The 25,106-nt window shown below is 38.5% G+C and overlaps 1 protein-coding gene across 1 annotated transcript; it reads left to right on the forward strand.

The window, feature by feature from the left end:
• The first annotated feature begins 2,768 nt into the window (after positions 1-2,768).
• LOC101852898 (actin-related protein 3-A) lies at positions 2,769-23,937 on the forward strand. The gene is made up of 11 exons (XM_005090511.2): positions 2,769-2,908; positions 8,523-8,703; positions 9,968-10,078; positions 11,225-11,320; positions 12,416-12,523; positions 13,164-13,307; positions 14,355-14,528; positions 14,944-15,036; positions 15,599-15,724; positions 18,447-18,530; positions 21,200-23,937. Exons 1-11 carry the CDS (start codon positions 2,865-2,867, stop codon positions 21,293-21,295), a joined length of 1,257 nt encoding a protein of 418 aa, XP_005090568.1. The 5' UTR covers positions 2,769-2,864; the 3' UTR covers positions 21,296-23,937.
• Positions 23,938-25,106: the final 1,169 nt, after the last annotated feature.

Consider the following 25,106-nt stretch of genomic DNA (forward strand, 5'->3'; position numbering starts at 1 on the left):
TGTGTGTGTGTGTGTGTGTGTGTGTGTGTGTGTGTGTGTGTGTGTGTGCGGCTGTGTGCGTGCGTGCGTGTGTGTGTATGTGTATATGTGTGTGTGTGCGTGTGTCTGTGTGTGTGTGTGTGTGTGTGTGTGTGTGTGTGTGTGTGAGAGAGAGAGAGAGAGAGAGAGAGACAGAGAGACAGGGGGAGAGAGATCAGAGAGAAAGACAAAGAGAGAGAGAGATCGAGAGAGAGAGAGAGAGAGAGAAGAGAGAGGGGGAGAGAGAGAGAGAGAGAGAGAGAGAGAGAGAGAGAGAGAGAGAGAGAGAGAGAGAGAGAGAGAGAGAGAGAGAGAGAGAGAGCGTGCGTAGGCCTACATACATTATCATAATTTATAATAATGATAATAATAATAATAATAATAATAATAATAATAATAATAATAATAATAATAATAATAATAATAATAATAAGAATCAATAATATATAGCAATAATAGAATTGATTTTATATGAATAGCGCTCATATCCCGTTTATATAAGTATATCAACTCTGCGGAGCGCACACAATGTTTACCAACTCGGTGAAAAACCGGATGAACAAAAACAAATTGAAGTTCAACGATGACAAAACATATATTATGTCATTCTGGCATTGGTGCAAAGTTTGTTAATGAGGTTTACAACGATCACATGACGATTGGTGGATGCGGAAATTGCATTTCCAAAAAAAGTTAAGAATCTCATCTATTTTCATTCCAGTTTGTCACTGTCGGCCGAGGTAAACCATGTGATCAGCTGCGTATGTAGGCCTATATATGTCTTTAGAAATAAGAAAAATAAATCAAATGCGTCATCTAATCTATGTTTAGGGCCTATTGAGTATACTGAATTATTAGCTTAAATTAGTTTTATCAAGACTTGATTATTCTAACTTGCTCAGGATAAGATCTCTGGACAAAGTGAAAAGACTTCAAACTATCCAAAACAATGATACACGTTTAGTTTAACAGAAAATATGAGCAGACTCTTCCACACCTCTTTTACGGACACTGCACTGGTTTATGTTCTGAAAAGAATTATGAACAATAGCAGGCCACTCGAATCTATGCCACAAAGGCTTACTTGAATGATAATGCGCCATATAATAATTACCAATTCGGTTGAGATTGATCATTCCAACTGGCAGTAAGGTCATCAGATGACATTGCAATTTCTTTTGCCGTCTCTGAACTCTGAAACAATGGGTGAAAGGGCATTTGAATAACAAGGCCGCAAGATCTGGAATGCTTTGTCAAGTAGTTGAGAGAAAGAGAGAGAGAGAGAGAGAGAGGGAGAGAGAGAGAGAGAGAGAGAGAGAGAGAGAGAGACAGAGAGAGAGAGAGAGAGACAGAGACAGAGAGACAGAGAGACAGAGAGACAGAGAGAGAGAGGGGGGGGGGGGGGGGTAGAATGCGTGCGTGCGGGCATAAATGTGTTTGTTTGTGTGTGTGTGTGTTCGTGTGTGTGTATGTGTGTCAGTGTGTGTTTGTATCGGTGTGTTGTATGTGTGTGCATGTATGTATGTGATTGTGTGTGTGTGTGTGTGTGTGTGTGTGTGTGTGTGTGTGTGTGTGTGTGTGTGTGTGTGTGTGTGTGTTTGTGTGTGCCTGAGCGCCCATTATGCTTGCACATGCTCGTGAACGCAATTGCAAGCACTCAGCAAGTAATATTATACTTATTTTGGTTAATTGTTGAAAGGGTATGAGTATTCTGTGTCAATCTCCACCCATGTTATAGGTATGTTTACCCGTTTCTGAAACACACATGCACATGTGTGGGGAGAAGGGTATTTCTTTTGGGGGGGGGGGGTGGAGGGGGGATCAGTCAGAATAGGTATGAATGATTATACTAATTACACGTACATATGTTACTCCCCCCCCCCCTTCTGATAAATAGAAGAACAATAAAAGAAAGGGTACACACACACACACACACACACACACACACACACACACACACACACACACACACACACACACACACACACACACACATACACATACATACACGAACACACATAATTATATATATATATATATATTATATAATATATATAATATATATAGGCTACTAAAAATACTAGTTCATGCACTGCACCATTTTTATCGTAAGAACCATGGCAGGATATGCACTTTTTACTAGACGCCTTTAACATTCTTTTATATCCTCATATGAGTCCAAGTGAGCAAAAAAAAAAAAAAAGGGCAGTGTAGATTGTAAGATTCTGCTTTCTTTGCTTTTTAGTATTTATTTGTCTTTTGTAGTGTGGTTGCTTTATCTAATGCTAGCTATTTATATTTAATTTCCCCCTTATCTTTTCTAACTAATTTTATTATTTTGCAGATATTTTTTATTCTTTTTTATTTAGATCTAGATATGTTCTGTTTTTATTTAATTCCAGTCTAAGAAACACGAAGGGATGATCAAAAGTAGATGGAGGTGTGCGAAGTATTGGGCCTGAACTTCATGATTACTCAATAAAATAATGTAATATACAAGAGTTGTCGCCCGTATATCTGAGCAAATTCTGTTCAATAGGAGAAGTTAAATAAACCAGCTTGACATCTAAAATTTAGCTTTGCATCATTTGTTTATCATTAGAAGAGTTGTATTTGATGTAAAAAAAAATAAAAATAATAATAATAATAATACACTGTAATACTATTCTCCCATACTTTTATTTCTTTCGATATCTTTTAAAAACAGTAACTAAATGTATTTGTTCCGTCCAATTGTGACTGTGGTAAAATATTGTACTTCCGTTTTCACCATCCGTCATCCGGCAAGACAGGGATTACTTCCTAGTTAGATAGAACTTTGGTGATTTAGCCTTTGATTTGGTGCTATGGCAAACCGATTGCCTGCCGTTGTCATTGATAATGGCACTGGGTAAGTTAATATCTGTCAAAAATTGCGCTTTGTGTGATGGTTGATATCATATGCAACTTTTTGCCAGAAAACGGCTCCTCATGATTTTGGGTTCAACAACAAATTGGTGGGCGTGTGCCGGCCGTTTCCGTAGCAATTCTTCCTTGAAATCAGAATCTATAGATTAGATCTAGTAAATTATACAAGTCAAATCTAGATTCTCTAGATTCTATATCGGAATCTAAATTACTATATGCCCCGTGGTGTTCTAAAGAACAGAATATTTCCCTCATATCGTGGTAACTACTTCAGAAAGCTGGACCTGATCCTTGCCTCAGGACTGGAGGCGGAGAGTGGTCTGCTGTTGAGTCTGAGTAGATCTAGTGGCAGGCTACTGGGAGATTCCAAACTCACAAACACGAGAAATCTAGACTAGGCCTATTAACAATAGTTCTCCTATTATTAGTATTCTTATTTCAACGACTGTCATCTTATTCCACTGTAGGGCAGTGTTGACTTCTTTAAATCAGTCCAATGAGTAATGAAACACCATCCTTAAATAAAACTCATTTTACCTAACGTAACTTTTCATCACACAACCCTGGTTTCAGTGCTTTTCTCACATACAACACTAGTCCTCGACCTTCTTCTTCCAGGTTGGGAAATAATTCTTAGTCATAGCCATGCAAAGATAACTCACTCTCTTGAATTTTGAACCTTGCATTTTTGGGCTTTACTTCCGCTACAGCAATTATATCAGGCTGATAAATCTCCACCATAGATTTCAACTCATTTCTTTGGTTCAACAATTGATCTTCGTTTGTATACAAGCAAGTATAATTCTTTAAAGTATGTATGTGCTTTCCAACTGGAATGAAATGTAGATGAAAAAGAAGAAAATGAAGTGAAACTTTTGTTCTGTGTACAGAAAGAGATGGTCAAACTATAAATAATTAAAATATGAAAAATAAGGCGAACAATGGCCAAAACTATTTACATTCTTTGCTGTCTGCGGCTTTTTTCTTGTATTGTCTCCCTCTCTTTCTGACGTTCCGTTGGGTATTTCCCAATGTTCCGAATTTTGCCGTCCCTTCTCACCCAATGAGCGAAATTGTCCCCCAAGTTTTTTTACCTCTCTTTCTTAGCCTTCAACTCCTGGTAGAGGGCATAGTCCTCCTCTCTCTCCTGCTTTACTTTGTCTTAACTCTTCGCATCCCAATAGTCAAGTATTCTTTCCCTGCTTTTACAAAACTTGCTAGACCCTCACTCACCACCCCCCTTACTTCCGTGCCCTGTGACCGTGGGTTTTCAGCTCAGAATCGTGTTCATGCAGCACTCCGTAGTTCACTGACCACTAGGGATGGGGCAAGCGGATGGACGGGTCCGTTACTCGCGGACTCAGTCAGAGCGAGCGGGTAATGGGCGGCCATGCGAGCGGACTGCGAACCTAAAGACAGTTCGTTTTTTCGGTCCGCTCCTCAATTTTACTCTCTCAACGAGCGGACTGCGGACCTCAAGCCTCAAGTCAGTTTGTTTTTTGGGTCCGCGTCACAATTTTATTTCCTAGAGCGGGCGGGCGAACGGACGAACTCTAGCAGATGAGATACTTGACGCGAGGTTGAGCCCTTTGTCTATTGGTTGTTATTTAGGCCTAGTGTGTCAAGCCACTAGCGGTGCCACAGGAAATGAGAGAGGCTGGGGACGTAGTACTATGTGTGTAACCTTTCACCTTACAGTGTGGGGTCTCACTCTGTACTTGTAATTATCGCGAAGGCGAAGTTTAAATAATTCCCAAAGGCCTTTCATTTGGGAGGGGGGGGGGAAGTAGAGAAATTTCCGCCATGAACACTTACCTCTGCAATGTGGGGTAGGAGGGTAATTTTTTTCGGGGGGGGGGGGGGGGAGTAGTATGCAATGGAAGGAGTAGCTCCCCGTCCGTCCGCCCGCTCGAATGCATGGGGTCTCTCGGCCCGTCCATCCACCCGTCCGCTCGCTAAATGTACTGTTGTCTCTGTCCGATGTGTTGCAAGTTGAGTAATGAGTAGTAACGAGTAGCGAACTACTCTTCGCAAGCGGACGGCTCGTTACCCGTCCGTTCGTTTGCGGGTAGTGCCAGGGAGTAGTTCGCTACTCGCAGACGCGGAATTTGCGAGCCCGACCCAACTCTAACCACAAACACTGTGTTAACAACAGACTGATCATTTAGCATGAAAACAAGCTTGAGAGGCATTTTCATTAAAATTTGATGAAAAGGAAGTGATCCAGGAGGCTGATGAGATAATCAAGAGGGATAATAATTGAAAGTCTGGAAAAACTGGAATATGAACTCTGGGATGGCTCTGAAGAATAATGAAGTATTTTCTTTGTGTATTGTGTATTGTAGTTGTAGTACAATCGGAATTGACCCCTACATTGTCAACTTCATTTAATTTTGATTGGCCCAACCATGACCACTCTTCACCCCCCCTCCAAGTGGACTTGCTTTGCTTACTTTACTTTATCCATCCTCTTGCACCTCTAGGGCGTCGAGGGGAGAAAAAGCTCCCTGTCTCTTGCGAGTTTGATGGCCTGGCTGGGTTGGATATTTTCTCAGGGTATCCTTCACACCCTGGATCCAGGTCTTTTTTTGGTCTTCCTCTTGCCTTGTGTACCCTGATACTTTTCTGTAGTAGTAAGCTTTACTGGTAAGCTGGTGAGGTGCCATATATCTGAGTTCCAAACCACCTGATTGTTTTCCTTCGAATGTAGTGGAGGCAAGTCATTTCTCTGATCTTGTTGTTTCTGACCATGTCCCGTCTGGTTTTGTTCGCGGCTCTCCTTAGACATCTCATCTAGCAGGTTGTTATCTTGCGGTCCAGACGTTTGGTCAGGGTCCATGTTTGGAACTGGTACGTCAAGATTGGGATGAAGATAGAGTTAATGAGCGTGGATTTGGTCTCAGTGGGAATGTTTGAGAAGTGTATATTAGTAATTTATTTCTTGTTGTTACAATGAAACCTTATAGTTATTATTTTAGTTAATTAAAAATCATTACCATTCAGTCGTAGTCATGGTCACTGTGTGAATTTGTGCGTGTGAGTTAAATGTTTACATGCAAAAGTCTTACTATAAAATTAGGAGATATAATTGACTTTTGAGGATCAGTTTGTCAGACATTGAACAAAAAACCCAACAACCCTTTAAGCTTCTAAAACTAGGGTTTAAATACGTTTTAAGATATATAAAAAATCAAAGGATGAAGGAACGTCTTAGCTGGCCTGAAAAGGGGAGCCCTGGGCTAGATGGCTAGGCTAGCCGTACTTAAGGACGGCTAGACTGGCAGGCAAGTCATACTTTTAAATCATTATAAGTGACACTTGCTTTTTCAGATGACTATTGTTCATTTGTTTCTTTTTCATTTTGAATGAAATTTGATTCCAAATAAACTTTCAACATTCTCCTTTTCAACTGAGAAAAGTGAGAAATATCAATGGGTATACACCAAATGTGTCAATATAGTGTTGTCTCTCAATAATGGCCACCCTTCACTGAGCAGTGGAATGCACCCAGAATTTGAGGCAATTTTAGTGAGAAATCAACAAATAAAGAAAAATGTTGAGTACACAGGTCTCATTAGTAATTATTCAGGTTTAAAATACATGCATGCCAATAATAGGCACCTTTTGGTTTTGTCTCAAATACAAAACTACTTTAGGTATTACAAACTAAAATTTTATTTACAAATCAGTATTTTTTGCTTTTTGTCGGTCTAGCCATCATAAAGTAGGGCTAGCCTTCCAGTCTAGCCATCCTTCAGTACGGCTAGCCTCTTCCTTCAAAATATTCAGGAAATATCTTCATCGGGTATTATTTTAGTTTGGCCTGCCTAGGTGAGTAGGAAGCCCTACTCATCTCACTGAGAGTTTCAGATCTATAGGCAGTATTTATACATGTCTATAGTACAGCACTTTTCTTGCTCCTTTTATTTGATCAGGCTTTCACAGATTTTAGATTTATATATATATCTGTAGTAAAATATAAATAGTTTTTGAATAAGTATAAACAAAGCCTAATTGCTCTGTATTGTGCCTGAAGTTTTTTGTCACTGATTTGCCCTGCTGGACCTGAATTAATTTACTAAGAGCGCCTGTTGTGAGAGGGTACCTTACTATTATAATAATAATTAATTATAATGAAGATCATTTCTATAGCACCCACTCCTGTGTAAAACACAGCTCTAGGCGCTTTAAATGCATGTACGAACAATATTCATGCACGCGACACACACACACACACACACACACACACACACACACACACACACACACACACTCACACACGCACACACACACACACAAACTCACGCACACATTACACACTCATGCATGCCAAACACACACATGCGCGCGTGCACACACACACACACACACACACACACACACACATCTACTTGCTTACGTGTACGCTTACACATCGTTACGAAATGAGCACATACATACATAATAGAATAATATACCCAATGCAATTCGCAAAATACATAAATGGATACATAGTCATTTACATAACATTGTACTGAACATGAATCTACTGACATAAAATATGATAAAAATGATATCATTAAATGTGTCTTTAAAGGTTTTTAAAAATTTAGACTCAGATGTTGTATCTCAAGGGTTGGGGAAGAGAGTTCCAAACTGATGGAGTAAGGTGGGCAAACGATCTTTCCCGCTAATTTTTTACCCCCTTTTCTAGGAACTCTTAAAAGATTATATTCAGACTGACTTAACTGCCATGTGTTTTCAGCAAGGGCATATATATATATTATATATATATATATATATATATATATATATATATATATATATATATATATAATATATATATATATTATATATATATATTATATACGTTGATGGCAAGTTAAAACTAATGAATGACTCATTTACTACCCCTGCCACGCCCACTCAAAGTCTCATGTATCATCACTGTCATCAGCATTGTCAGGGCTATTCTCATCAATTGGAATTGCTCTTAATCTGAGATAGTGTCACTGGAAAAAAATAATCAGAATTTTCCAAATCAATTGCTTTGTCGAGCGAAAAGCGTTATATTATGGGGCTCCTGCTTTGCTCTTACCTTTGCCTTTGGACAGCATTGTTGCCATAGAAACTTTTGGGCTGTCTTTTTCTGATCAAGGTTGTTTTTAAATGAAAGAAGCACGCTGAATTCACATAAAAGATCAACTCTAAAATACGACAAAACTATCTGTAAAAGCTTTTGGTCTTGACCCAAAAATAAGTTTTGATGTTCCCCTGGACCCCCGCAGATTTTTATAAACATGTGAAATATTACTACACAGTAAGGCCTTTATGTAATATAGTTCAAATTGAATCTTTAAATATTTTAGAAAGTAATAATTTGCAATGGGTATAAAGTAATAAAGTTGAGATCACATGTAATATTATTAAGGAACAAGAAAAGTGCTACATGATACTCAACAACACCTGAGCTTAAAAGACATTGGTGAAAGTAAGATAATACCTCATCGTGAATACATAAAGGTTTTTATATTTATTTGGAATTGCTATGTGTTATACGTCAGCAGCATATGATATAATATGGCTTGGAAATAATAATTTCTTCTCCATATTTTCAGGTATTCAAAGATGGGCTATGCAGGGAACACAGAACCGCAGTTCATTATTCCCTCAGCCATAGCCATCAAAGAGTCAGCGAGTGTTGGAGACCAGTCAAAGAAACGACTTGGGAAAGGAGTGGAAGATCTCGATTTCTACATTGGAGATGAAGCCATTAATCAGCCACCATATGCCACCAAGGTATTCAGAATACTCCATGCTTTAATCAAAGTGTTGTGGCTTAAAATTCCCCATCTTACTTGTCGGTTGTTTATTGCTAAAAAGATATACCGTATAACACGGATAGCTCGAATTTGTTGGGACTGGCCTCAATAATTCGAGGGATCTGTAGTTTGAGGGATATGTGAACAGTGTTATGGAATGGGCTGTGTTAGAGAATCAGGGGAAGCAATAAAGATTGCGATTGCTACTTTAGGAGTAGAACAATAGATCATGTGTGACTGATGTACAACCCATCTTCTCGCCCGCTCCACATAAACCTAGGCAAGCGTGTGGAGCAACGCGCTAAAAATAGCACAGCTAGCTGCTTCTGTGGAGGGGGAAGGTGGTATTTTGCAGACCTTGCCTTTTTTCATTAAAAAAATTAATTAATTATTATTATTATCTTGTCTCAAGTGCATCTCAAAGGACATGGACTTTAGACCTCTATGACGGGGTAATTACTTTAACCATTCTGTGTTTGTGTTCGAGCTTCGCGTAATTTTTTTTACAAAGATCAAGAAGGAAAAAAACACAGTTTGGCGGATGTGTGATTTCGAGTCTTCTGTGTTCGACCTATCTGGGTTATACTGTATATTGTATATATGCACTTTTCATGTTTGCTGAGCTACTACTCTTTTACTGCCACTAGTTCCCCAGCCAAGTCATTGAGATGTGTCCAACTGGTATTGGATTATTGTTCCAGTGGAACAGCGAGGCAACTGCGGACAAATGTTTTCCTCTCATTTGACAATTAACACATTTCAGACATCATAAGGATAGAAATGGCGCGAAGAGAAAGTTAATTTCAAGAAACTGGGCCATTTTTTTTTCATGGTAAACATCGGAAAGTAGGGTAGACACATCTCTAAAGTTTTTGATAAAAGGCTCAATGGCTTGTCAGTTGCATATAGGGCTTACTTTGAAGAAAATAGATAATTTTGTGACCCCAAGTTGAGTTTAAAAATTTCAGTGTAATTGTTTTTCAGAAAATTCTTTAACATTACTAGATTAGTTAGGAGTTATGCTCTCAATCTGTTGAGGTGATTTGTCTACTTATATATGTCAGTGGCCAGAATGTTACATTGTGAAAAGGCAAATGAAATTTTGCAGTGGCTTACATTTTAATACCCATATCTTATGTGAAAATATGACTGCTTTGTGATGCATTTTAATATTGATTCCTCGTGTGACTACTTTTGTAAGATAACCCTACTTACATTGTGTTTCATTTCTTTTCTGTCAGTGGCCAATTCGCCATGGTATAATCGAAGACTGGGACTTGATGGAACGATTTTATGAGCAGGCAATTTTCAAATATCTCAGGGCAGAACCAGAGGATCATTACTTTTTGCTGGTAAGAGCAAACTTTGACTTTCCTGTACATGCTTGTACAGCCCAGTTCATTTCCTCTTTCTTTGATTTTTTATTCTTAAGTTTTTTGTTTTTACTGTGTAGCTTTTTGTTAACTTACACTATTAAAGGAATTTATTTGCTATTGTCATGTTAGAACTCAATATCATTGATGTGAGGCTGAAATGGTGTTCGTATATGAATACTGATTTTCAGAAATATTAGAATAATGTCAAATCTTTTTAATCATCTATCAGAATTGCTCAAAATTGTGTGTAGTGTTTTTGTTTTTTATAAAAACACATAGTATCACTACTCTTTGTGGCGTCGGTGGCCTAGCGGTTAGGCTCTCGGACTCGCAACCGTAAGGTCGTGGGTTCGAATCCCGTCAGGGGCCCGACGTTGTGTCCTTGGGAAAGGCACTTTGCACAAATTTTCCTCACTTCACCCAGGTGGAAATGGGTACCCAGCTATAGACGGTGAAAGATCTTGTCAGTTTGATAGTGTTTGAGCGCGTGAAATCAGCAGCTTGCACTGTATGCTTCCGCGGAAGCTGAAAATGTTTCTGAGTGTTCTCAGAGGGTCTGCTGGGGTAATAATAGTTGTAAAGCGCATAGAGCAAGCTCTTGAGCATGGATATGCGCTATATAAATGCAATTATTATTATTATTATATTATTATTATAATTATTTAAGGTCATGAATAAAATAAATTGGGACTAGAAAGTGTTTGACCTAATTTGATTGATTCATGGTTAAAGTCGTACTTTGACGATTGTATCTTTTTTCAAATCAATCACCCAAGGATAATGGTGTCTTATAAATGTGCCTTTGTTTGTGAATTTTGTTATGTTTCCGTATGATATAGTTTTAAAATTGCAATAACCCCTTCCTGTATTCGTTCTTTGTTTTTAGTTTTCAGGTCTTTCACACTCAGGGAAATGTCAGAATCAACAAGCCACAGTTTGAAAAAAATTGAATGAGATAGGAAGCGTATGATTGAAGAGAAATCAAAATGAAAAAAAAAAAATGAGCACCCTAAAAAATAATTTGCATGTACACTACCAGTGTGTCGTTATAATGTTGTTAAAGTTGTGCAATCTCACAGTGATGGTTGTTTAAAATTCTTTTTGTTAATTTGTCATTTCCAGACAGAACCACCTCTGAACACTCCAGAAAACAGAGAGTACACTGCTGAGATCATGTTTGAGTCTTTCAATGTCCCAGGCTTGTATATTGCTGTGCAGGTAAATTTATAGACTACAGCGAATGCAATAGTTCCTTTATTAACATACTGTTAAAAGATAATTATTCAACTGGTTTGCCATTGTCAGTATTCAGTTTCTGATTTACTTTTTAAAATGAAATTGAATTGTTTTTACAAACAAAAAAAAGGCACGAGGATTGTGCCAGTAAGGTGAAACACAGAAAATGTGTGATCTTAGATTATTCCTGAAAGTTGGTTTTATAAATTTTTAGGCTGGATTAGAAACTGATAACATGGATGGATATCCTTTTCTTGTTACATTTGTAAGGGTTGAGAATGAAAGTTCACTTCTGGAGAGTCTTTTTCTACAAGATGCATAATTAGCAGAAATATTCTAAAGTACTTTGTTTGTTTTGTTTGTTTAGTATAGGGTTTTACGGCGCTCGCAACTGCATAAGGTCATATGAGCGCGCGGGACACACCTAATATTTTTTCGTTGGTAGGAAATTTTGAATTTTACCCGGGTGGCGGCCGAAGCCTACTCTTATCGATTTTAGACCACCAAGGGATCTTTAACGTGCGCAACTTGCACACGGGCCCTCCAAGATTTTTCGCCCTTGTCCGAGAAGGCTAGGTGTAGATCTTTCCTACCAGAAGATCAGGGGTGTGGCAGAAAGACAGCAGTTAGGAGAAGCCAAGGAGTAGCAGTAGAAAGGCTGCAGAAAGAGTCAGGAGCCCAGAGGAGGGGGCAAAGGAGGTGAGGGGGTGGGGGCAGAAAGTGGAAATGAAAGCAGACAACAGAACATTGTTAGAGATCAGGAAAGGATGTGAAAGGAGACAATTTTAGAGAAGAAAATTTTTTGGTCGCTACCCGGAATCGAACCCGGGACCTTTGAATGAGAGGCCAACACCTTAACCTCTAGGCCACGAGAGCCCCTAAAGTACTTTCAAGAGTAACAAATGTTGCAATAGTGTAATAAAAGATGAACCATTTTTGTGAGTGCCAAAGTGAGCCAGCAGTAGTTGTTACTAGATTAATGAAGAAAATGAACATTTTTTAAATTTTGAATAAAGAAACCTGTTCATATAAGTTCTGCTAATTATGCATTCATCTTTTCTCTCAACTTTTGTTCAGGCTGTCCTTGCTCTGGCTGCTTCTTGGACCTCCCGGCAAGTGGGAGAGAGAACTTTGACGGGCACTGTCATTGACTCAGGGGACGGCGTGACTCACGTTATCCCAGTGGTATGTAACAGCTCTGTAGGGTATTTTATTCTTGGTGAAATGGAATTTGTATAAATATTACGGAGGAGACATTATCATATTCCCCCAATCCCTCTTTCTTACGTGGTTGGTGTTCTTATCGACTGCTTTGTGTAAGACTCCGCCATACGCTATTTCAAATGGAGTCTTACACTGAGCAGTTGTTATGTTTGTTCTGTAAAAAGTTCTGCTCTTTCAGTAGTCGTTTCACTTACCCTTATTGATCAGATCTCGAGGGCATGGCACTGTAGTCATGTATTTACAGAGACATGCATGTGTACTTAAAGCCACAGTTCTGCATAACGACAGCATAAGTATGTAAACCGGAATTATGGAAACCTGAAGAGGAAGACTGGTTGAGTGTTTGTTTGCAATTGACAAAACACGGTTGTGCGGCTGCATAACTACCATAAAAGGCAGTTTGGCTTTGTTCTTTTTGCTTTGCTTTTGTTTTACTCTGTTTCCTGTCTCAAAAAGTCTGCCCATTTAAAGTTTGATCTTAAGAGGTAAGAAAAAGAATTTGAAAAATGTCAGGCTTAATTATTGTGTTGTTATTGCTCACTGTTTGGTATAATTTTCAGGTTCAGTTACATGATACTGTTGTTTCACCCTATGTTTTCAGGCTGAGGGCTACGTCATCGGTAGCTGCATCAAGCACATCCCTATTGCTGGCCGTGATATCACCTACTTCATCCAGCAGCTTCTGAGAGAGAGAGAGGTGGGCATCCCCCCTGAGCAGTCACTGGAGACTGCCAAGGCAATTAAGGTATGTTTTGACATTTCTCTGTTCTTTACAGTTCTACTTCAAATTATCTTTTTTTTAAAGGGTCTGAACGGGAAGCCTACCCCCACGTCCTAAACAAGGGGAAGGAACCAACTCCCGTGAATACAAGCGTTTAAAAAACACATTAAAAAAAATACTAAACAAATTCCAAAAATCCTGAAAAAAATAAATGTTAAAAAGACAAAATATGAATGTAGTTTAGGAAAAATGTGTAGGAAATGTTCTAACTTTTTTGAATCGGGGTGTCCGACCCGTCACTCACACTGTCAGCCTTGCGGTCGGGCCATAGATCTAAATTCTTCATCTGATTAACTCTTTCTACAATGTTTCATCAATATCTGATTCATCTGATTTGTCATTTGCTTGTTCTTGCTCAAATCCATTTTTATTTCCTTTTTCAAACTCGATTGTGTTGCTTTTCAACAACTCGGGACACCTTCGAAATGTCGGAAACGCGATCACGCTTCGATCAGCTCTAATATTAACGCTACTGGTCCGAAAAATTTAGTTTCAGTATCAAACGAAGGAAGAACAATTGCAATAAGTATGTAAAACAAAATCTCGGCCCCAGAGTCTCGTTAAGGTGAGACTTCGTTTGTAAAGATGCCTGGTCGGACTGGACGAGTTAAGGTGAAAAGCGAAAGGAAATTCACGGGCGAGGTAGTGTGTAATGTGTTAAGGTATTAGATCAAATTTTAAGTACTCCAGAAAGAGAAATAGAAGGTTTTTATCGTGAACGCAACACACCCAAAAGAAGCAGCAGTCAAAAAGCTCTCTTGAACTTTAGCTGTAATTCTCTGTTTCATGTTTACTTTCTTTTAAAGTGATTACTATTTTGAACTTGTTCACTTCTGATTGTTTGATGCTCTTTTAAGTTCTTCCTCATACTACTTTAACATTAGGCTGGTCTTTCTTTCTTTTTTCAGTACTATTTTATTAACTGTGTGGTCCTATTCTAATAAAGGCTGTTTTTTTTTTTTTTTTACAGTAGTTTTCATCATTGTTTTTTTATTTTCATTTTTCCACTAGGAGCGTTACAGTTACGTGTGCCCTGACATTGCCAAAGAGTTTGCCAAGTATGATTCTGACCCTGCCAAATGGATGAAGAAATTCGAAGGCATTAATGCCGTGAGCAAGAGCAAGTTCAGTGTTGATGTTGGTTACGAGAGATTCTTGGGACCTGAAATCTTCTTCCATCCTGAGGTAATTACTCGGACGACATAATATACAGTATTTGCAGGATTTGTGGTTATATAGCTGTACCTTGATAATTCTGCATACTGTAATATTGACCCATTTTATAGACAATTGTATTCTATGACGTATTTCATGGTTATTTTGTACCTCACTGATGGTGCTTCCTGTACTAAGATTTTGTCTAAAAGAATATCTAAGCATTTGAGATACCTTTAATTTTTCCAGAGTCCCACAGAAATGCTTCCGTGATGTGGCTCTTAAGTCATTTTCAGTGGTGGTTTTATGTTTATTTAAAAATACATCCGCAAGTTTAGTGCTGCATTTGTATTGATATTATTTCACCTTTTCAAAAATTGTTTATTCTGTTTGACAGAAGTCAGAATGTGAATGTAAACTTTTGTCTTTCCCTCCAACCGTTTAGTTTTCTAATCCTGACTTTGAGGCACCGATCTCTGAAGTTGTTGATGATGTCATTCAGAACTGCCCCATTGATGTGAGGAGAGGACTGTATAAGGTAAAGCCTCCAGATGTCCATGGGGCATCTGAGATCTATGTTTTCTTTTGTTTTGTTTCTTTTTGTTTGGATTGCCTCCCATTACTGATGAAAAGCAAGTTATCATGTGGATATAAGTTATAAGTTCCCGCAATACCCACTTTTCTGTCTCGGTATGTGATGTTCTCCATAATATAATGGAAAAGGAAAGAAAAAAAGTTAAGTTGTTCTTACTCTGCAAAAAAAAAATGTAGCTTGGCAACAGATTTGTTCCTTTTACTGTTCACTTTATGAATTAATTGTTATTTTCCCAGGAAGCCATTTAATTTTTTGTGGTTACAATGCATGGATTTTTTTAGCGTGGCGGTGATACATGTTGCTTGAACAGTTTTCCTTGGCTGGCATCTCTTGTTTCATTCATATAAATCAAAATGTTTTTGATTTCTTCATCTTGAACCATGCATCAACTTTGTGGCTATCTGGCATTCCTTGGTGCAGATTGTCAAATGACATCCTCCATGTGTTAGGTTATTTTTCTTTGTAGTTAAGTTCTTCATGCAATACATTTTGGTTTCTATTACAGAACATTGTTCTGTCTGGTGGTTCGACCATGTTCCGAGACTTTGGACGAAAGATTCAAAGGGATGTGAAGCGTGTAGTTGATGCAAGACTCAAAGTCAGTGAGGATCTCAGTGCAGGTCGCATCAAGGTATGTTTTTTTTTTTTTGTCAACGGAGATTTGAAGTTTGGGAATTTTGCTTTTGGCTTCAGTTGTTACAGTACGTTTTTGAGGTTCCTTCCCTCCTTTTTTCTTTTAATATAATGTTTATCCAGATCTTGTTATAGATTAGATTTTTTAAGACCTTTAAGTTGAGAGGAATCATTTTTTTTGTCTTATGGGTATATAAAATACTATTTCTGTTCAGATATTTAGTGGAGAAGCTGTAATCATGCAGAGTACAGGGCTGCCTAAATCTACCGATTTTTCCGGTAGATACCGATTTTGGGCCTGTTCTACCGACATACCGATAAGGTGTCAAAACTACTGGATTTTCGATGGGTGCCGAGAGAATAAAAAGAAAAAAACCATTCTGCAGTGCTTCCATTCTTCTTTGTTTTTACGGAAATCCGTACATTCCGAAAGTTCCGTACTTGCCGCATCATCATATCAACTCCATGCGTTGAGAGAGAGAGAGAGAGAGATCAGCACTTGCCTCCGTAACTTGTCAGATATTTACAGCAACTCTCGGCAATAAGTTGTCTTAGAAACTGCCAGATTGCGCAGTTCGTACACTCGTCTACGAGTCTATCTGTGCCGTTCGGTCGGCAATAATTTTACAAGTGCATATCGGCCGAAATCTGTCTACTCACGATAGATAATCTTCCTCCTTCCTTTCATTCATTCTTTCTTTCTATCTTCAGTTTTTTTGCTGCGGCTGGAAAATCTTTGCATTTAATTCATTTATCCAGAAAACGGAATTGGGAATTTAGAAGGAAAATCGGTATCGAAGCATAACATTCTAAAATCTGTCTTGGTCTAGAGAATTGGTCAGTACCTAGAACTGAGAAAGCCTAGGTCAGTACCAAATAAGGATTCTACGCAGGGGGACTGCGGGAATTTATTACCCGGGACCCGAGAAAATGCACAAAGTCCCCGAAACCAAATCTGAAAAGCCGTCTGAGTTCATGTTTTACTGGTCGCGTTTGTGATATTACTTTTGGCTTTCCCCAGTCCGAGAGTACGTTTCGCGCGAATGAGCGGCTATGGTGGCAATCGGAAGTGTAGGTGTAATACTGAGACTCCATTGGGAAAATCAAAATCTACTTTCGCTTTCGTTACCGCTCAGAATTGTCGAATGATAGTTCGTTGACGTTAGATTTAGTTAATAAAAATTTGTAACCTGCAGTTTTTGCCTAAAAAACATAGTGTAGCCATAAACATTAAATCGATATTCTCACTGATGTCACTATAATGACAAGAAAGAATAAGAAAAAGAAAACAAGCGTCCTCCAATTTCTAGATTGTCGGGCCCGTCATCGTGACCGGTCAATGGACCTGTGAGAGTTCGTGAGTACGGCATAAGCAAGGGACCAACCGGTAGTTGTTGGGGAAAGCCATATCAAAGTTCATTCAAAGTAGGAGCTTTGCAGGGCGTCGGAATTGAGGGGAGGTGTTTGATGCTATACAGTCTACGGCAGCAGGAAAAGGCCGCGGTGCAAGAAACTGATGCTAAAATAAAAACGATAAGTGGACGTGGTTTTGACCTTCGACAATCGAGTGCGTAAATGAAGGAACATTAGAGCACAGGCTTGATGATTATATCTTCAAGGTTAGTGTTCCCGGAGTTGTCGGATTTGTCAGTGATGACAAATTGAATAGTGGCAATGAGTAAATGCCCCCAACCATCGGAAAGCTCTGTGTTGGATACCTATGCATCATGATGGCTTGTTGCATCACTACACCCCACACTTTCACAGTCCTTCCAGCTCCGGCTATATCGGTACACACTCTCTTTTATTTTCACTTTTTGCTCTGCCGGGAGCCTAACTATAAAGGTTTTATAAATAAGTTTGTCTTGCATACTTTTTATAATCTGTGATTTCTGAAACCAAACATGGTTTTGGCAGTTAGTGTTCTTCTGGCCTCTCCTCAGGCCCAGAACAGGATTCATTTTGTATGTTTAGGGTAAAACTAGTTAAAATTAATTGTCTGTCATACCTAAGTCACAAAGGACCTATCGGTGTCCTATGCTAGTGTCAGGAAATATGTTTTAATTTAGTTTCTATTGCTATGGGCTAGGGGTTTTGAAGTCAGTTTGGCAATCACCCTGCACTCAATTCCAGATTCAATACTGAATGATAGGTGCCTTGAACGATAGTCCATAAAATGATTTTTTTTAAAAACCCAGCCTCGCCTCATTTCATTATACACACTGTTCTTCTTAACTTGTGCACACCCATACACCTTCTTCCTTCCCCACGCACATATTACATATATAGGCACATGCGAGAGCATGGCAACATGCACACACAGACACACACACACACACACACACACACACACACACACATGTGCATGCACAAACAAGTTTTCAAAATATAATTACCCAATACTGCATGCACAAACAAGTTTTCAAAATATAATTACCCAATATATGTATCATGGAAAGCAAGCGTGTTCGGTGGGGCAACGATCATCTTTTTTTTCCTTCTTTGTCTTTGTACTACCTGATTTTGGGCCAGTCTATCTGAAAATGACCCTGAATCTACCTGAAATGGGAACTTTGAGGTAGGCAGCCCTGAGAGTATATCATTAGCAGGCTGAGACTTCCTCTCAAAATAGGCAAAATAGCAAATATTGCGTAACATCTTAAACTATACACTGGTAAATTGTTAATATTCTTCACCTTGTGTTTTTCTTTCGTTTCCAGCCGAAGCCCATTGATGTCTCTGTGATCACCCACCACATGCAGAGATATGCTGTCTGGTTTGGTGGCTCCATGTTGGCTTCCACAGTGAGTAGATTGTTATGGGATGTGAGGGGTCTACCACAGCGGTCTAATTTATGAGATTTTTTTTTTCGCAGGGGGGGGATTTAAATTCTTTGAATTTTTTTTCTTTTTCATTCTTTTTTTTTGTAATTGTGCTGTATCTTGTTAACACCTTATATTCCTTTTATTTTTCTCCTACTCTGTTACTCCAGTGCTTTCAATCTTATGTACTTTTACGGAAATCTGTACTTTCTGACAGTACCGCACTTGCTTTCTCATCATTATAAACTCCATCCTTAAAAAAGTGAAATAACTTAGAGCTACTGAGATGCCATAGCAAAGGATCCATACTCCCCTTTGTATTCCACAGCTGGAAAATCTTCATGTTGATCAAGTAAACTGACTTGTTAATTTAGGAAGAAAATCACTATCAAGAAGAAACTTTAAAAAAAATTTGTCTAGAGCTAGAGAAATTGTCAGTGCGATGATTCTACGAGGGCGTAAGAAGGGCTGCAGTGAAAGAAATTAACACTAAAACTTCTAAAATCAAGAGTAATTCGAAGTAGTGTTACGAGGTTGTGACATTGGACATTCAAACGTGAAAATGGAGGGTATATGTTAGGTAATTATCGTTAACTAACTGGAGACGTTTCTCGCTGCATTTGCTAGCACCAATGTTTTACCGAGAGGCGGTTCATGCACTCCGTGCAAGCACAAGTTTCGCGTTTTCTCCTCGGTAAAGTATGCGCGCAAAAGCTGAGTGAACCATCTCTTACCGTGCAGCTGACCTTTGTTTCATTTTGTGCGAAGTTTCAGCGGAAATTGGCTGGAAACTTTTTGAGTTATCGACCCGGAAGGAAAGTTAATCACACTGAGGCCCTACTTTCGTTTCTCTGACATGTCTGTTCTCGCAACACTTTGTCAGTACAATGGCAGCACGTTTAGTTTTAGTAAGCGTTTTTTCGACACTTGCAACACAATAAGGTCGTACAAGTGCCGAAGATTAGGTGTTACAATAGAGTAACAAACACAAAAAAGAAGGAGGAGAGATCGTGACGAGAGTTGTTTCGTAGGAAACACCTGAGCACCCGCCAACCACCCACTTGGCAGCACAAAAAGCAAACATTTTTCAATCAAGTGTTTGTCGACTTTGACTGATCAGAAAATCCTGATTATGATATTTTAGACCATGGGAATCCTGATTTCAATGTAAATGAGAATCAAAGCACTGATTCTGTTAGAAAATGTTCTAGATCTAGACTAGGCTTTCAAATGAAAAATTCCGCCCTGTTTTTATCACTCTGAAGTGGATTAGCTAATATAAGGATTACCATGGGATTACCTGCCTATTCATGAGTTTGGACTTTTTATTCATTTTGAAACACAATACCCAATAAAAGACACGCACAAGGTTAATTTTGGGGGATTTTGTTGGCTTTTTTTATTTAAAAAAAGACATTACGTCAAAAAATGTTGGCGAGCAACAAATTTAAGCACATTTTCTAAAAATAATTTCTAAAAAACTATAAAAGATATTGCATTTCCCTTTTTTTGTGTAATATTAGACATGTTTAGATCTGTTATGTGTGTAAAAATGGTGGTTGTTGTCTTTGAGAAGGGTGTTTGAAATATTGACAAACCCCCAAAAATGCCAGTCTTCAGCGCATGTAGACCCGAACCCCCCCCCCCCCCCCGTGGCGGTGCTACTGACTGAAGTATCTTTAGGCCATTCCCAAAGGGGGGACATTAACATGTTCTCATGTACAGTAGAATTGTAAATGGGCTGATTCATCAATGTCATACTCATAATTGTGCCTGAACTGCAACAGGGAACTGCTGCTTTTTCTTTCCTAATCCTTGCTATCATCATTTTCCTCTACTTTTTTTGTATGTTTGTTAAATTCTTGTGACCCGCTATTTCCGGGGTGCCTTGACAGTCGAAGCAGACTTTGTGCTGTTGAAGCTAGAGAGGTGAGCAGAGTAAATCTAATTCCCTGTAAGGACCTTTCTGTTTACTTCCACCCCTTGGCGCTCAAATGACCTTATGCAGTTGGGAGCACCGTAAAAACTCTATTAAAACTAAAAAAGACCTGAAAAAGGCCCACTCTTCAGTGAGTTAAGGTACATGTTTATTCATTATTCCCAGATTTGCCTGCCGTCAATGGTGCGATAACAAATTAATTGAATTATACTAGCAATAGCAAGGGGAACCTGATTTTAAACGTTGCCAGCAAGAGAAAGACCTGTCAATGAATAAATCAAACAAGACAAAACCTTGGTAAAAAAAAATTTTAATAGGTGTTATGGGTTGTTGGCAATCTCTTCTAACAGGCTTCCAAATGCCGATTTCAACTCTTTATAAGCACTAAATTTCATTTTCTTTGTAGGCTTCACCCTATGAAACGCCACCGGGACTCTATCCCTGCTGGGGGCCTGTGTGCGGCCCTTGACAAAAAAAATCATGCATACATATATGACAAGTCCCACCCTTCTACCAATATTGCTGATACTATCTGCAATTCTGTTGGATTTTTTTTTCAAAATCAGCACAACGAAATGTGCAATCATTTTAGAAGGAAAGTTAATATATTTCTAAATTTATCACATGTGAGTCTGTCTCATCTTAGCCATTGACATACATGTTTACCTTTGTAAGAGTGTCTTAAATATCTTTGTATGTGTGATCTCCACAGCCTGAATTCTACCAAGTATGTCACACCAAAGCGGACTATGACGAGTATGGCCCCAGCATATGTCGCCACAACCCTGTATTTGGCATTATGGCATAGGTGCTACAGCAGAGCATATGGCGTGGAATGAAGGTGTACATTTGACAGTTGCAACCTCAGATGCATTAGAATTTTGTTGGAGCATATGTTTGCTCTGAAATATATATAGACTTATCACTTGCAGATGTCAAACAACCATATTTTTTTTAGTTTCCTTATGTTGATATTTATTTTAAAAAGTTTAAGATATTTAAGGAATGAATTGGGTCATGAACAGTCAAATATGTGTTCTTCGATTTATGAACTTGATTAAAGATACCTTTTGGGACTCTCAGTATAAATTCATGTCAATAAGATTTTTAGCAGTATGCTTACTTGCACTCTGTTTACATATATGAACGTTGCATTCCACAACAATTGAGAAATTTGTCTGATTTTTCTTTCTAGCCGTTAGGTTTCTGTCAGTTTCAACAGAAACTGCCATAAGGAAGCTATGTTTTCTCCTTTTACATTAATGTTTTTCTTGTTTTATGCAAACTAAGTTTGTCCACCTTGACAAAATAAATGCTTGGCTAGGATTTACTTGCACAGTACAGAAGGGTCTAATTCAATGTGAATGGAAGATGAATATAAGCTAGACAGTCATTTTGTTTCAATGCAATTTCTCATATTTGTCATTTAGGGTTGTATAATCTCCTACTCAGGAGTTGGGTTTTTTTTTCTTATTTGTTTAAGATCATGTCTAAGTGCCTATTGTTGAACAGTAGTTGTAGACATGTGGCTAAACCAAAAGCGAATAAATGCTTGATTGTATGTCATTTTTCATTTTCTTGTTCTTGTTTATTTTCACATCGAAAAAAAAAAAAATTCCATGTATTATGTCCGCCCGACTTGGCAGGTTTACCGAGTTTTGTTCCATGTTTGACTGAATTTCAAATGGTTTTTGTCTGTTATGCTGTTGGCTGTCTTTGTGCTTGTAGCTTTATTTTATAAGGATTGTGCTTTGATATGCCTTGTATGTCTCTATGTAATCTGTTCTCTTTTCTTTTCAATGTACTCACAGAGTAAAGACCAAATTTGTGACTGGTTCGATTTGGGGAAATGAAAATAAAGATGTAGTTTGAAAACTGTTTACGGTGACATCGGCCATGAGTTATCGTTGCATTGTTTTTTCCCTGGTAATGTGACTTTGGTGACAAGGTTATTCTCAAAATTATCTCGGCACTGGTTGTAATTTTTAGTCAAAGTGCAGTGTTTCTTCTCCAGATGGCTAGGAGCATTAGTCAGAAAGTGTAAAACAATTTAATATATTCCATGACTGAAAGGACACCCCTGTAGTGCGTGGTCCCCAGGGGAGAAACAAACTGCCTTTTTCTTTATATAATATTGAGAAAATGTACAGTTTTATTCTGTGTTTACAGTACATTTAGTTTAAAATTTAGGGGCAGTAAATTCAACCAAACTTTGTTCCAACATAGTATAGTCTTTAAATACAATGTGACCAGCCCACTGAGTAAATAAGACTCTCCATTTGCAGTGAGCCAACTTTATTGTTTTCCTTAAAGTTATATTGTTGTACCTTCTTTTCGTGAGACAAGGAATGTAAGTCCTCTGCCTACCATGTATCTTTGCCCTCGAACTTCATGTTAACTTATTAACCCTTCACCTTGTCTTTGAAATAAGACATGGGGTATATGCGCACTGCGATCTGTCAAATTCTGTTCTCTGCTCTCAAGGTAAATATGTGTGCTAGTGTGCATTGTCCTGTTGTTTGAATGTGTGTGAGTGTCAATTTTTGCGTTATGTTGCCTATAGTTTTTTCATTATATTAATACATTGCATACTTGCATGTTCAACTTTATTAAGTTCCAGACAATGGTAAAGTGTAGACTTCTACACTTTATCTTGCACTTCTATGTCAAGATATTGTAACAGTAGGACAGTAACTTTTGTTTTTACAAGTTATCTGTCTTAGTGTTCATTTAACTTGCATAGATGGGCCAATACATGGTGACACTGATTACCTTGTTTCTTCCGTATTGAGCCGTGTAATCAAAGGTACAGATTCAAGCCTCAGGGTCACCTTCTTCCAACATACCCAGCCACAGTAGTGGGTGTCTTTTTAAGAGAGGGGAGGTAGTTTAGTTGCTTTCTGGTTCAGTCTGTGCCTACTCTTCTAGTTTTACTGTGGTCTTGATCTGTTTCCAGGCATAAATAAGAACATACTCAAGAGTATTATTGATTATTCTGTGAATTCTCTTAAAAAAACTAATTCACAGATATTCTTTTGAACAAACTTTGTTCCAATCTCCTTGTGAGTTTAAACGAGTAAGAATAGGAGGATTCCTTTTGTGATATTGAGATTGTTTTAGTTTTATTTGGAGCTTTTTTTGTACCCTCAGGGGAATAGCGTTCTTGCAGTTAAAGTTGGTAAGGTTAGGGATTTTTGTCGATAAACATTGGTCCTGTGTGTGGGAGGGCAGAGAAATCAGCTGACCTTCTGCTGAACCACGTTATGTTATAAATATAAGGTATCAAATAAAGGGTGTATGTGCATGCGCAGTACGTATCTGTTATGCTGAGTACCATTTGTACATCTGTGTAATGCGTCTGGCATATCGTTAATTTATCACATACTACACACACATTTGTACATCTTTCTTTCAAATAAAGATCCAACTAAAAAATGGAACGAAAAAACATTGAAGTGTTTTGAATATCGTTTTTTTTTCCACTGTTCTCTTGTTATTGAGAACCGGGTGACAATGTGTCTTGTAGATGTAGATTGTACGTGTAATGGGAAGTGACATTCCCAACAGTCCATTAATTAAACTAAATGAAATATGTAGAAAGGTCATATGAGCGCGCGGGACACATTTTCAGTTGGTAGGAAATTTGGAATTTTGCCCGGGTGGCAGCCGAAGCCTACTTTTATAGATTTTGGATCGCCAAGTCTCTTTAGTTTAACGCGCGCAACTTGCACACGGGACCTCTGAGATTTTTCGCCCTTGTCCGAGAAGGCTAGGTGTAGAGGGGAAAGGAGACAATTTAGAGAAGAAGAATTTGCGTGACCATCCGGGCTCGAACCCAGGACCTATTGAATGAGATGCGATCACCTTTACCTCTAGGCAGCGAAAACCGCCTCTGATCCCTTGCCTTACCTGCTGGCTTCCAAAATGGAAGTTTGATTCCTTTTTTTTTTGGTGGGTTAAAAAAAAATTAATGTGTACCCTAGTCTTACTCTTACTACTGCGATGTTGTTTCCCTCTCGGAGTTGTTTTGCCCCGACAGGCACGGTCGAAGCTCACCTCCAAGACGATGTAAATTGTGTCTAAGGGGGCGTAAAAACACCTGCGTTTAAGTTTCTGTCCCGTGGTTTTATGCACCCCGCATAATTTAGCAAAATGTTATCATTTTTTGCATAATTTCTGATTATTTTCCTTTATCATTCTTTGTTAAAATTAACAGAATCGCATAAAACGACGGGGACAGAAGTATGTTCAAAGATTTGCTTTCGAAAAAGCTTGACATGTGAAAATAAGATTTTTACTTCAAATTTCTCTAAAACTAGGTACTGAGCAGATAGAACATTGTAATTCTTCTTATTTTTCTATCCCGTGGTTGGGGCAACCACTGGGGCACCACTGCATTGGAAAACCAGCTCTCGCCATCTATTTTCGTCCTCTGCTCTCCTCAGATTGTCACCCATCGTCTTTCCTGTCCACTCTGTAATGTTGTCCTCCCATCTCCTTCTCTGCCTTCCTCTCTTTCTCTTTCCTTGTACGGTTCCTTGCAGGATTGTTTTGGTTAGTCCTGTGGATCTTGTGACATGCCCATACCATTTTAGTTTTCATCTTTTCACTGTGGTCAG

The sequence above is a fragment of the Aplysia californica genome, unplaced genomic scaffold, assembly GCF_000002075.1.
Source record: "Aplysia californica isolate F4 #8 unplaced genomic scaffold, AplCal3.0 scaffold00018, whole genome shotgun sequence".
NCBI classification, from domain to species: domain Eukaryota; kingdom Metazoa; phylum Mollusca; class Gastropoda; order Aplysiida; family Aplysiidae; genus Aplysia; species Aplysia californica.